The sequence below is a fragment of the Candoia aspera genome, chromosome 3 (genome assembly GCF_035149785.1).
Source record: "Candoia aspera isolate rCanAsp1 chromosome 3, rCanAsp1.hap2, whole genome shotgun sequence".
Classification (NCBI taxonomy): domain Eukaryota; kingdom Metazoa; phylum Chordata; class Lepidosauria; order Squamata; family Boidae; genus Candoia; species Candoia aspera.
In genome coordinates this window covers 70,273,469-70,287,417 of record NC_086155.1, presented here as the reverse complement: position 1 = coordinate 70,287,417, position 13,949 = coordinate 70,273,469, and the positions used below count along the sequence as shown (strand labels likewise).

The 13,949-nt window shown below is 36.9% G+C and overlaps 1 protein-coding gene across 1 annotated transcript in view; it reads left to right on the top strand.

The window, feature by feature from the left end:
* Positions 1–898: 898 nt before the first annotated feature.
* Positions 899–13,949, top strand: part of JAK1 (Janus kinase 1) — a 33,838-nt gene continuing 20,787 nt past the window's right edge. The window contains 8 exon segments of the mRNA XM_063298079.1: positions 899–1,100; positions 2,739–2,862; positions 5,441–5,591; positions 6,274–6,437; positions 7,722–8,061; positions 9,509–9,691; positions 11,652–11,809; positions 12,706–12,829. Of these exon segments, the coding sequence (XP_063154149.1) occupies positions 899–1,100; positions 2,739–2,862; positions 5,441–5,591; positions 6,274–6,437; positions 7,722–8,061; positions 9,509–9,691; positions 11,652–11,809; positions 12,706–12,829 (1,446 nt within the window).

Below are 13,949 nucleotides of genomic sequence, written 5' to 3'. Positions count from 1 at the left end.
TCAACTTTTCCTAGATATTTATTCAAAGGATCACCCTCTAGTACTACAGCTCATTTTTTTGTGAATTAATTCTGTCTTTCTTTGCTTTTAAACAGGTTCTCTGATATTTTGAAAAGACACCCATTTTCTTGTTGGGAAGTCACATATCCATATAAATGCAGGTATGTTTTTTTTCCCTGGAAATTACTGCTGAAACAGTTTTTCGGTAATCAATACAGTAAGTGTAAAACTATCTTTGTACTTGACTATTTTTGCATTATTATTTTGCTACGTACGTCAATGTGGAAATGTATTCTTTTACAAATCATCTGTGTACCATATTATAGAGCATCTACATAGATGGTGTAGTAAGTGGCAACCAGAATTGGGGTGTGGAACAGTAAAGCAGAAGAGAAGCTGGTACTATACTTTCTGTCTTATCAAGAAAATGAAATAGATGTTTATCCCTATAACAAGATCCTTATACTAGTCATAGCTCATGACACACATTTGTAGCCTTCAGTCTTCTGCCACTGCACCATGTTCTAGAATTGCTTGTAGAAGCTGATGACAATGAACTTCCCCTCTCAAGCTTTGGAAGACAGTATTACTAAAGTACTTTGCAGAGAGATGCATAATAAATATTGATAGAAGGCTACACTCTATTTCTTAAACTAGTCCAGTTGACATATTTTTGTTCTAAAGTAGGGTTAAGAATTAATGTTACTCTTAATTTATTGCTTTCTGTGTTTTTTTGTTTCACTGTTGAATTTATGTCATAATCAATTTGCTAGTTCTTTAAGATGCCTCTGGAAACATTCTATGTATCCCTTGCTTTCAGTTGCAATATTGTTAATATTGTTAATGGAAAATATTTGATAGTTTGTCTACTTTGCTGTGATAGTTTTCCTTTCTGTGTATGTAGTATATGTACGTAAAAGAAGACTGTAAAGCTATGGCTTTCTGTGCAAAAATGAGGAGTTCAAAGAAGAATGAAGTCAACACAGAAGTTCAGGCGCAAGGACTGGAAATGAAATTCTACTTAAAAGAAAAGACTTCCATTTATATAAGCGGCAAGTACACAGCAGAAGAACTTTGCATTGAAGCTGCACAAAAATGCTGTGAGTTTCAATAGTATCCTCTCTTATTACTTAGCTTGTTTTTTAAAAAACGAATGATTTTTAGACTGGTGAATTTAAAGGGGAGTTAGAGAAATTCCTGAATAAGGGCTACAGTGGCTTGTAATTGTGAAGTATAGTATAACATTGCATAAATAACATTTTTATTTATTATTGCCATTTATACTATACTTTTACAGGAGTTTGCATTGGAAAGATAAAATTAGAATAATATATATTAAAATAGCACTTAAAAATTAAATTACCTCCAGTATCAGAGCCTAACCTTGACTGATCTTTATATCTTTATACAGATCTTTTTACCTATAGCTATAGCTATATATCTTCCAAAAACAAAAAGCCTAAGCAGGGCCAGGTTAGTAGTTGAATGGGAGACTGCCATGAAGTCACACAGCTAGATGAGGAAGTCAACAGAACATCATGGAAGAAAGTAATAGCAATCCATTCCCATGCTGTTGCTAAGAAAACTACATGGACATGTCCATGAAGTTTTTAAGACTTAAGCTTGTCTTGAGGATCTTTATCAAAAGTTGGATCCCTCTGCATACCCTTCATTAGTAAAGGAGATTGCACGGGCACTACTATGGACTGCAAATATGGCCTTGCCCTGTGAACTCTGGTACTAATAGGAACTATGTTGCCTTTGAGTTCTGATTCAGTGTATCACTATGCTTTTACCTGTGGATTTAAATCTTTGCAATTGCTGGCTCCAACCTGAGCTTTTCCCACAAGCCTCTCATTGACTCTTGTGTGAGTAGGATGTTGGATAAGAAGGTGCACTTTGAAAAAGTGCCCGAAAGCATGTGAGTTATGGAAAAGGGCAAAGCATGTGTGGAAGTTACTAGTTTCTTTCAGAATTTAGAATGCTGTATTTACTATCTTAAAATTCTTACAACTTTGACCCAAACAGCTTTACTACATCATTGTTTTACAGAAACAAGATTAAGATACTTTCTTCCTGTTTTAATATTTCATATGTCTCTTTGGTCTAGATATTCTATTAGATATGTATCTTTTCTTTCCTTACTGTAATTACAGCTGCAATTAAGCAGTTCTCACTGTGAGCCCTAACCATTAATGTGGCCCATCCTTTCAGTAGGTTCTCCTCCTTTTTGCTTCTTGTTTGTGGATAGAAGAAATCAGTTGGACGGACATCAAGAAGAATTCATCTACTTATTCTGAATAACTTGTATTATAAATTGCAGTGAACATTTTAAAAGCCCATATATTATTCATGCCAATTGAGTTTAAAGGCTGTGTGTAGCACAGTTACCAGTAATGGAAACATATAGGATGATTGCTTCCAAATTGTTTAAAAACTTAAAAGTATGATGGAGTCATGCTGGTGTAAAAAATCACCCCTTTTTATTTTATTTCTTGCTAGTGTATACCGTTCGCAGTCTGACTAGATTTCACAGAAATGTTAGTTATTAGCAAACAATAACAGCTATAATCCTTATTGAACATTTTTATATTAAAAGGAAGCTATAATTGAAAGCACAAAACAATTTTAACAATACATTGTTATTTTAAGAGTTGCATAAAGACATATTTTATATTGTTGAAGATATTCACTGAGCTGATGATTTCTTAACTTTTTTCCTTTCTTTCTTTTACCAGCTATTTCTCCTTTGTGCCACAACTTGTTTGCACTCTTTGATGAAAGTAGAAAGCTCTGGTATGCGCCAAATCATGTCTTCTGTATTGATGACAAAACTTCACTCTGTGTTCATTATCGCATGAGGTAACTATGATAGTCTCTAGTACAATTGGTGTGGTAGTAACTTTTGTCAGGGACTGTGGCTTTCTTCAGCATGTAGTATTTAAATCACTTGATTTTAAAATGCTTCCAGCCTTCACGTTGTTGCCAAGAAATCACTGCTAAAAAGCATTTCATATTAGAGTGGTTTTGAAAGATTACGGTTTTGCTCTTCATGACACAGATTAGAGGAACAGCAGGTCTATCTTTCCCTCATGTTAGGTACTCATGTTAGATAGGGAAAATGGAATGAACAATTGCAAATTATGATAACTGGTATACAGCAAGGGCAAGTAGAGGATATTCACTAAAGATGGGAAGATGAATAGAGAAGTTTGAGATGTGCTAATACCGATAGAAAGGTAGTGAGTAATAATGTGGTATCTTGTGAACAAATGTTGGAAGAATCAAAAATAGTTGTATATAAAAATGTGCTTTTGCCCACTTATACACAGAAGTGAAAGTTCAGTATGTCGGGAGAAACAAAACAAGTTGACTGCAGTGGGAATGGCTTACTTACAGATAATCACCAGGAGGTCGTACATGATCAGTTTCATCCTTATTTAGAGTCTTCAGACATACATAGCTAGATGTTATTCTATGGGGTTCAAACCCTCTACCAGGAATTTAACTCATCTTTGCACTTTAGATAACTATATACAGTTAATTAGCTATGGGAGCTGTCTGGGTCCTGGCCCTCAGCAGTTTCAGGAAGGGATACATAGAAGCTATTAAAATACACAGTCCACCTTTAAGGTCTGAAAGTAGATAAATATAGGTGTCACATTATGTCATACCCACATACGCAGGGTTTTAGATGACTTCCAGGAGGGATGGGGGTGATGGGAAAACAAGATGAAAAAGGGCCAAGAATGTATGAGTACTGAATGGATGTGAGTAATGCAAAAGTGAGTGGTGAGTACAAAAGAAGTATACTGAGGGGTGGGTCATAGGGAGAAAATGAATGATAGGATTGCAAAACACATGATGGAAGAGTCAAGGAGAAGGGGAAGACCAAGAAGGTCCTTGTTGAATGGAGTTGATGAGATCCTCAGAGAGAGGTGAGAAGCTTAAAGGACAAAAGGCATTGTATGAAGTAATATATGGACGTGAGAGGACCAAGAAGGGTTTTCAAGAATAGAAAGATATGGAGAAATTTAGGGAATGGTGTTGGTATAAACTAATTTTTCTTTTCTCATGCCCTTAATGTCTTTGGTTTACTATTTCTTACTCCCTTCCTTTGTTCTATATAATGTTGCTTACATTATAGAGGAAATAGCATGATTGTTATGTATGTATGTATGTGTGTTCACATCTCTCTCATTAAGCTGCAGTTGCTCTGTTTAACTCCATGCAGAAAGGAAGACAGCACTTGTTTATTTAAATAAGCTTTTATTACTTTCCTAATAAAATTTTATTGCATTTGTAGAAATACTGTTCCAGTAAAAGATATGAGGACTTCCTGAATAATCTGTACTTAATATTCCTGGCCAAGCTCAGCTATGCTATGCTATGCTATACTGGCTATTAACTGTCCTTGAAAAAAATAATTTGAGTTTCAGTAAATATCTGCAGCAAGTGAACCATATAATTATTGGATCAATTAGTCATTTGAATTTGTATTCAATCAAGCATAGATTTTTGAAAGGAAAAAGTAAATATATTTAAGCCTTTAAAGCCTATGAAGAAGCATGAATTGAGATTTTATTACAATATACTTAGGGTGTCTTCTCAGAAAGCTCCCAAAATAAAAGTCATTTACAGAAGCATTTGAACTATGGGTTTAAATAGGTCCCATACATCAGCAGGAAGATTAACTAAAGGATACCTTGTCATGTTTTCAACTTGATTCAGTATCAAGTTATGCCCATTGATAGATGTTAGATGGTCTAGGCCTTTGAAAATAATAGATCTGGGTAGAATTTCTACCTCCAGCAGTACATCGCCAATGAAATCCTAACCTGTTCAGTATTTTTTTTTACTGCTGTTCTTTGCAGAATTGGCAGGTACCTGAGGAGAAATCAGATGAGAAGTGGTACTTTATTACAGTCCAGGCAAAATTTTAAAACTTTCAAATACCATTGAATTTGAAAGACTCAATGTCTTTCAACAGACTATGTGCTGAACAAGGTATATTTTTGAATAGCTCCTTATTGGCTATGTGTGATATGTATCTTTGGCCAAAATATTGCACTTACTGCCAAATTAATCCTCATGTGGTTTTTATTCTGATCAGGAATATCTCAGGGAAGCAGTTGCTGGGAAGGACTAGTATCAAATGGGAAATCCTTTGTTGGAAAGGCTGTGAATCCCATTTTGGGAATTAGACAAGAATGTTATGGTTGTGAGGCCCAAAAGGATCCCGTAAGGGCCAATTGTCCTTGGGCCTGCTATTATTAGTGGATATTACTGCATAGCCTTGAAAAAATTACCAGCTCTGTATAAATTACATCTTTGAAAAATTGTTGGTATTCCTGGTTCCTTATTATCTAGTTATGTAAAGTTCAATTATGCATATAATACTTAAAAGTTTAATTTAAATCCTTATAATTATTTGCTCAAGGTTTTACTTTACTAATTGGCATGGAACAAATGAAAATGAGCCATCTGTCTGGAGGCATTCTCCAAAGAAAAAGAATTCTTACGAAAAGCGATCAGTACAAGAAGGAACGCCTCTCCTTGATGCAAATTCATTAGAATATCTCTTTGCTCAGGCAAGTAATTTGTAAGGGAATTCTAATTCATTTTATGTACAGTGATTATAGTAGTACGTACATTTCATTATCTTTAGGAAGCGCTGTTATTTCTCAGAGATGGAATATGTATGTTCATGATTATTTTTAAAAGACATGTATAAACTCTTAACTGAAGATGTATACTTATAAAATATAAACATTTGTGAATCTGCCCCCAATGTTTAGCAATGTTGTTTTTCTATTGCCTTATTTTAGTAAACAGCTATGAGTGCATATTTGCAGAAAGGCAGTCCATAATAAGATAAAAAACAAAAATGCATTAGGGTTGAAAACTCTCTTGAATAATACTTCTTCACTGAGATGTTATTCTGTGACATGTGCATGACTTCACTGTTTCAATTTATGTTATATGTTTGGGGGAAGAAGAAGCAATAGTCTTCTACTGTTTAATATGTCGATTGACTTTTATATCCAATAGAAGAGAATATATATACCTCAGTGTTGAACTGTGGAGTCCTTGGTGCTCTCTGAGCTTGGTTGTTTGCTTGCGGATGTTTCATACCCAAATAGGTAACATCATCAGTGCTAGTGAATGTAGGGTGACCTTTATATGGAAGGCTCTGTTTCTTGGGTATTCAGTGAATGAAGTGAAATGACTGTGTTTATTGCTAAAATAGATTTATCTCACTCTCCAATATAGGGTCAGAATGACTTGGTAAAAGGTCTTGCACCTCTTCGGGAAGCTAAAAACGATCAAGAATCGCATGAAATTGAAAATGAATGTTTGGGTATGGCTGTACTTGCAATATCCCACTATGCAATTAAAAAAAACCTGAGGTTACCAGAACTTCTCCGAGATATCAAGTGAGTCTGAATTACTTGAGTGTTGTGCCAAATAAGCTTATTTCTTCTGATCAGTTGGTGTAGGAAACAGGGTGAACTGTGGAAAGATTGATTCCATAATTTGTTATGCACAAAGGCCTTCTTTGGGGGGGGGGGACACTCTTGTTGGAAGGTTGGAGGGCAGGATGAAAATTGTATGGCACCATACAATTCAGCGATCGCTTCTTGAGTTGGGTTGGACTGCTGCCTCCTTAACTGCTGGCAGGTCCACCTATTCATTCAAGGATGAGTGATCCCACTTCTGCAACCACTTAGTGTTATCACCTTGATGCTTGCACCTTCCAGAACGCAAAGGTCAGGCATCTCTGGATCACCCATCCCTGTTACTGCTCTTCTGGGAGATCAACATTTGCTGAACACACTGCTGCTGTCACAGTCTAGTTAGGAAATGCTACCAGTTCCTTTGCCACTGCTGCTGGATCTTCAGCAGCTGATTAGCAGTATCTCCAGCCCTTAGCCCAACACAAGCATTGCCACCACTATTCCACTGGCTCTCCAAATGACCTGTTCAGTTGTGCAGTCCTATCTGGCTCTTAATATATTACAGGGCACCAAGTACGCCTTCCTCTTTGGTCACTCAGGAGGTCAGTCTGGAAACTGATTGTCAGTGTCTCCTGCAACCATCACAGACCTCCACAATACCAGCCCGCAGCTCAAAGGGGATCCAAAGACCACCCCCACCACACACTTTCTTTAGCCCCTCATGACATAAACATGGCACCTCTAACCTATTTCACCAACACATTGCTATGGCTGGTCACTAGCATTCATCCGGCCTTCGTGCCTTTATGGAGAAAAAAAGAGGAAAGAGTATGTTGCAAATTCAACTTTTAATTGTGATTGATAGCTAAGTGATGTTCTTTCTGAAAAGTACACTGGCTTTGCTGAAGCTGCAAGTAAGATGATAATGTAGTCAGTGGTTCTCTACTATGTTGTTATCCAGTTCATTTAATACTGCCTTTTGGCTGTAAAAATGTTATCTGATCAGTTTTAGAATTCTAGACATTAAATAGTCACTTATAAGTCATATTGTAAGAGAAGTTATATGTAAGCCAGAGAAAGAAATCATAATAGATGAGTTACATATTATCCATGAATATACCACGGCCTAAGTTCCCAATATGTTTTTTGTTTTCATGTATTTTCTCTCTCTCTCTCTGTATTTTTAAATAAAATATCCCCTCTTGTAATTTATAACAGGCTGTTGAAAATGAATATGTACTTTTTTGTCCTGTCTCATTTCAGCTATAAGCAGTATATTCCGGAATCACTGAACAAGAAAATTAGACAAAGGAACTTCTTAACGAGAATACGAATTAACAATGTTTTCAGGGACTTCCTCAAGGAGTTTAACAACAAGACCATTTCTGACAGCAGTGTTTCTCCACATGATCTGAAAGTGAAATACTTAGCGACAATGGAGACATTGACAAAGAATTACGGAGCTGAAAAATTTGAGATGTCCTCACTGCTAATTTCATCAGAAAATGAGAACTTTAATTTGGATGCTTCTGAAACAATAATCCCCTCTTTTGAAGTGATGGTGACAGGCAATCTTGGAATCCAGTGGCGACTTAAACCAAGTGTGAGTACCACAAGTCCTTTGACTACTAACAAGGTTAGCTAGGGTCAAATGAACTGAGTAGTGTTTGGGTTTTTTAAAAGTTTATATATATGGTTAGAATATAAAAGTTGGGGAAATCTCAGAGCTGTAGTTAGACTGTACAATGTAAAAAACATCCTGGAAAAAGGCAACAGGAAACCAGTTCCATAGTGTTGCCAAAAAAACCTGCACGGACAGATCCATGAAGTCAGCAGAAGTCAAGGCCAGAAGTTTCAACTCTGGTGATGCGACTTAATCTGTTTGTTTCAAATTCAGCAGAACTTAGGTTGGGAACAGGAATGTAGCAAACTACATGGGGGGGTGGGGGTGGGGGTGGGAGGAGATATGTTTCTGGCTGAAAATGTTGTGTACATAATGCTGAATTAAGTGCAGTAAAAGAAACTCTTAAAGCAGGGGTGGGACACTGCAGTTTAGGGAGTGTGCCTGGTGCCCCTGAGGATGTGATGTGGTTGCTGGAGCTGCCTTGTCCTTGCAGCTGACCTTCAGTGGTGAACCGCTGGGCATCATACCTGGTTATCAACGGAAATTAAGATTAGGGGAAGAAAGTGGCTGATAAAATATCCAGGATAGGTGACTTATATATTGTTTAGTAACATTATTGTTGTTATTATTTTGCAATACAGAAGTTTAAAAAAGGAGTATGCAAAGTTACAGAGGGATATAAAAGAAAAAATAGGTGTGTTTATATGTGTGTGTTATGAGAGCCAGCGTGATGTAGTGGATAAGGCATTGGATTAAAACTGGAGAGATGCATGCTCTAGTTCCCCTTCACCCACCAAATCTCACTGGTGTCTTTGAGCCAGCCATTTTCTCCATGTAACCCACTTTATAAGAATGTTGTAGTAGGGAAAAATGGGAGAAGAGAACACCGTGTGTGCTGCCTTGAGCTCCTGAAGGAAAGGCAGGAGATACGCGTAACATGAATATACACATTCATGTATATTAATTGGGAACACACATACATGAATACGTTCATGATCTTGAGGAGGAATAAAAATATTTTAGTCATCCCTGTTGAATTTGTCAGTCCAAAATGATATTTGTACAGCCAAGGGTAATTTATTAGGAAAAATATTATTAATATAACTTATATATGGTGATAGAACTTTATCCTTCGTTGAAGGTTTTTGCATAATTTGTGTAGGCTGAATACTTCTGATGTGGTGATAGGTGCATTTTAGTTTTCCAGTGTTTTACAATGATGAATCTAACAGCTACTATAAAGAACTGAATCCAGGCTTGCGAGGGAGGGAGGGAGGGAGGGAGGGAGGGAGATAGCTAGATAGCTAGATAGATAGCTCTGTGTGTGTTTGGTGTGTGAGAGAAAGAAATTGGGAGGGAGATTTGAGAAGATATTGGACATGAGAGGAATCAAATTATTCAAAGTGTGCATGGTAATATTCACTAGATTACACAGAGTGAAAAAGAAAAACAAAAAATTAAGAAAAAAAAATCTGACAACAAAGTTGAGAAAAATGAAGAAAAAAACAAACGGGAGGAATGGAACAGTTTTTCTTACTTTCCTGAAATAACTCACCTTGTGATCAAGGAATCTACAGTCTGCATCTACAAACAAGATAACAAGAGGATGGTGAGTGTCTGATAAAGCCACGTACATCAGGTGCTATCAGAGTTAATGACCCCCAAAGTAGCATCCCCTTGCTTCTATATCCTCAGTTACTAACACAGACTAGCAGCCTCCCATGTGAATATACTGTGTGTTGAAAGAAGAGATGTCCTCCTTTTGTACCTCAGTGTTTTGCTTATATATGTGTGTGTGGGCTAAACTTGTTACCAGCTTCTTCTGTTTTATAACAAAAAGGTTGACTAGTAGGCATGGGTGCTGAGGTTTCCCTGGCACCTAAGGTAGCACCTGCAGCAAAAAGTGTGTATAAAATAAATGGAATTTCTCATGAGATTTCAATGTACTTGTATGGGTCTCATGAGATTCCTGGCAAAAATACTGAAATCTTGCAAGCAAGGCTTGATGGTTTAGTGAGTATTTGTGGGATTAGGGAAGAGGTAGCTCCTACACCTTTTGTTATAATTTATATACGAACTCTGAGACGGATGTCATTATAAGGATATACATATTTCCAAATTGTGTGTAAACTGGAAAATATATATTATAAAAGTTGTAGTTCAAATTTAACACATGCTCTCTCATATAGTTTATTATCCTCGATCGCTATATCGTTTCCAGGAGCAATCTTGGAAGTGTAAGAAATTCATCTCTCCCATACATAACTGTGTATATGGTCATCTTTAGTGCTGAAGTGAGAGGTTCCCAGTATATTGAAAGTTAGGTTTTCTGTGCTGAAAGCTGTATTCTCATGCATGTTTGATGTCAATAGAAAGTCCTGTTAAGATTTGCATTTGGGTAGGTGTCCCATGAGTAGGATTAAAACTCTGTAATCCATGAGCAGTAATTTCAGGAAGAACCTGCATTGGTAACGTACACTTGACATTTAGCATATCTAAATCACGAGAAGACCAACATACTTAGAAATAGATCAAGTTTACAAGAGAGGGCGCGGCTGTCAGTTCAGCACAATATAGATAAGATGTTATTCCTGCTTTCTTGTTTTCATAATAGAGGTAGTCCTCTATTTACAACCACATTTGGGACTGGAACTTCTGTCACTAAGTGAGGTGGTCATTAAGCGAGTCACCCAATTTTACAACTGTTTTTGCTGTGGTTGTTAAGCAAATCCGGCTCCCCCCATTGACTTTGCTTGTCAGAAGCCAGCTGAGAAGGTCTCAAATGGCGCTCATGTGACCCCAAGACACTGCAACCATTGTAGATTCATGCTGGTTGCCAAGCACCTGAATTTTGATCATGTGACTGCAGGGATGCTGCAGCGGTCATAAGTGTGAGAACCAGTTGTAAGTCACTTTTTCCGGCACTGTTATAATATTTGCACGGTTGCTAAATGAATGGTGGTAAGTCCAGGACTACCTGTACTATTTTCTTCAAACATGTAGAAGATAAAAGATGCACATTTACTGAATTCAATTTAAATTCTTGGTAAACTTTTTGAAAGTGGACAGAGCTAGCCAAAATAGGCAAATAGCAGAGACTGGGGATACCAAGAAGCAGCATTTCCAAGCCCCAGGGACAGAATGGTCCCCAGCCATTCTCATTTTTAGAACTATTTTTGTCAGAAAACCTATTCATTATTTCTTACACAGCCTGCTGTCTTTACAGCAGTGTTTCTCAACCTTAGCATCTTTTAAGATGTGGGGACTTCACCTCCCAGAATTCCCCAGCCAGCCATGCTGCCTGGGGAATTCTGAGAGTTGAAGTCCACGCATCTTAAAGTTGCTACGGGTGGGAAACAGTGCTTTAGGGTATCTCATTGTCAATCCTGGTATATATTTAACTGCTGTTCTAGTTAATTTGTGTCCTTGTATAGAGCATGTCTTCCTCTTTGCTTCAGCAGCCAAATATTTTACCACCATTCCTGTAGCGGGAGTTGTAATTGTGTTGTGTTGGTTACTGTCTTACGTGAAGTGAAATAATTCTTCAAAACATTATTTTTATACTCTAGGAATTTAAACTGTCTTCACATGAGGAAGCTTTGTCATTTTCTGCTTTGGTAGATGGATACTTCAGGTTGACTGCTGATGCCCACCACTTTCTTTGCACAGATATTGCACCACCTCTGATAGAACATAACATTAAAAATGGCTGCCATGGTCCTATTTGGTTAGTTAATATCTTTTGTATGCCCTGCTTTCTAAAGAAAGTCATCTTGGTATAAACCTGTATGCTTTCTTTAACAAATGTTGCAGATTAGTTTAAACCAACAGTCGTACTTCATTAAGTAATGTGAAAGTACGGGTGTCTGGAAGTATAATTAAAAGATAAGCTTCCACAATGAAATAATTTTTAAAACCTAGATCTTCTGATACATTATGATAATAATCAGTGTGTAATGAATTCAACTAGTTAGTATAACAATATTATGAAGCTTCTGAAGCATGTATTATGTTTTTTTTAATAAGCAGAAATGTGTTCAATCAGAAACTAAAGAGCATAAATGGTCTTTTCATGAAACAACTATCTCCCTTCAGAAACTGACCTTAAAATAGTATGTTTATGTAAACAGTCATTATAGATTGTAAAACACCTTTTTAAAAAAAATATTTTATTATTTTATTTTTATTTTAGCTTCCCTCTTTTGAGCCTCCCAACTTTTGAGTTCATGAAAACTGAACTCTGTGCTCACTTGGCCAGAGAAAAGCCATTTTGTAACCTGTAACAAGTTCTCAAAATTTCAAATATATTATGTCTCCTGCCATTATGTATCTTAACGAAGAATAGTTTAAAGCAGTGTTTCTCAACCTCAGCTGTGTGGACTTCCAACTCCCAAGAATTCTCAACCTCCTCCATTCTCAACTTCCTAAGCTATGTGAACTTCCAACTACCAGAATTCCCCAGCCAGCCATGCTGGCTGGGGATTTCTGGGAGTTGACATCCACACAGCTTAAAGTTGCTGAGGTTGAGAAATACTGGTTTGAAGACAGGCATGCTTTCAAGGGAATGGTCAATTGTCCACAATTACTAAGTTTTAATCAACTTTTTTCTCAAACATCTTTCAGCACAGAATATGCTATTAATAAGCTGAAACAGGAAGGCAATGAAGAAGGGACGTACGTATTGAGATGGAGCTGTACAGACTTCAACAACATTCTCTTGACTGTGATATGTATTGAATATTCACAGGTATGATGTGGGTTTAGTAATTTTCTCTTTAAAGGCCTTTGATGTGGGGAATATAACTTTTGAGGAATTGGGTTGAGAAGCAATAATCTCACCATTAATGATTCCAAAAATTGTGTTTATGGTTATACAGAATGAGTGTAAAATTTCCTTCTTACCAAACATGGAGTTACTGAGCTTCCCGTAAGTTTCTATGACTGTAACTGGCAAATTTAAGCAGATTCTAAGCTCTGTTACTTATTTTTCTATTTGGATATAAATATTGACAGGAATTGCCAATTCTAGTGTTGTTTTGGATCTAATGAGTTCTTACTGGAGTGAAAGCATATGTTGCTAATATATTAATTGCAGGTTTGGTAACTATTTGAATAAAGCTCTCTGGGCAGGTTGCAATAAAATGCACAAAAATACAGTTTGGGGGAAAAAACACAATAAAATGCAAAATAAAAATACCATACAAACTAAGTTGCTGCAAGGCAATCATTCAAAAACTAAAATAATAGGAATTGAAATGCAATTAAAAGCCAGTTTAAAAGCTTGGAAAAATAGAAAGGTCTTCACCTGGTGCTGAAATGATGCTAATGCAGGCATTGGACAGGCTTCTCCAGGGAGGGAATGCCACAAATGGGCTGCTGCCACAGAAAAAGCTCTCTCCTTTGTAGAGGCCTCCCTCACCTCTTTCGGCGAGGGGATCTGGAGAAGGACCTCATTAGATGATTGTAAGATCTGGGTAGGTACATAAGGGAGAAAGTACTCCTTCAGGTAACCTAGTTACCTAAGCCATTTAAGGCTTTAAAAGTCAAAACCAGCACTTTGAATTGGGTCTAGAAATGGACTAGCAATCAGCATAATAGCAAAGCAGTGGCAAAATATTTTTGTATCAGCCAGTCCCGGTGAGCAGTCCAGCTGCTCTGTTTTGAACCAACTGAAGTTTCCAGGCCACTAATAAATCATAAATTCGCTGACATCAGTAGTAGTCTGTTGTTCTTAATTTATGATGTATATTAAAACTATTGATGGACTTGATTTTTGATTATAGAAAATGTTACAATTGTGTAACTATCTGGATTTAAAGGGCAAAATGTGATTTGAGGCAAACATAGGCATGACCATAGTACCTGCT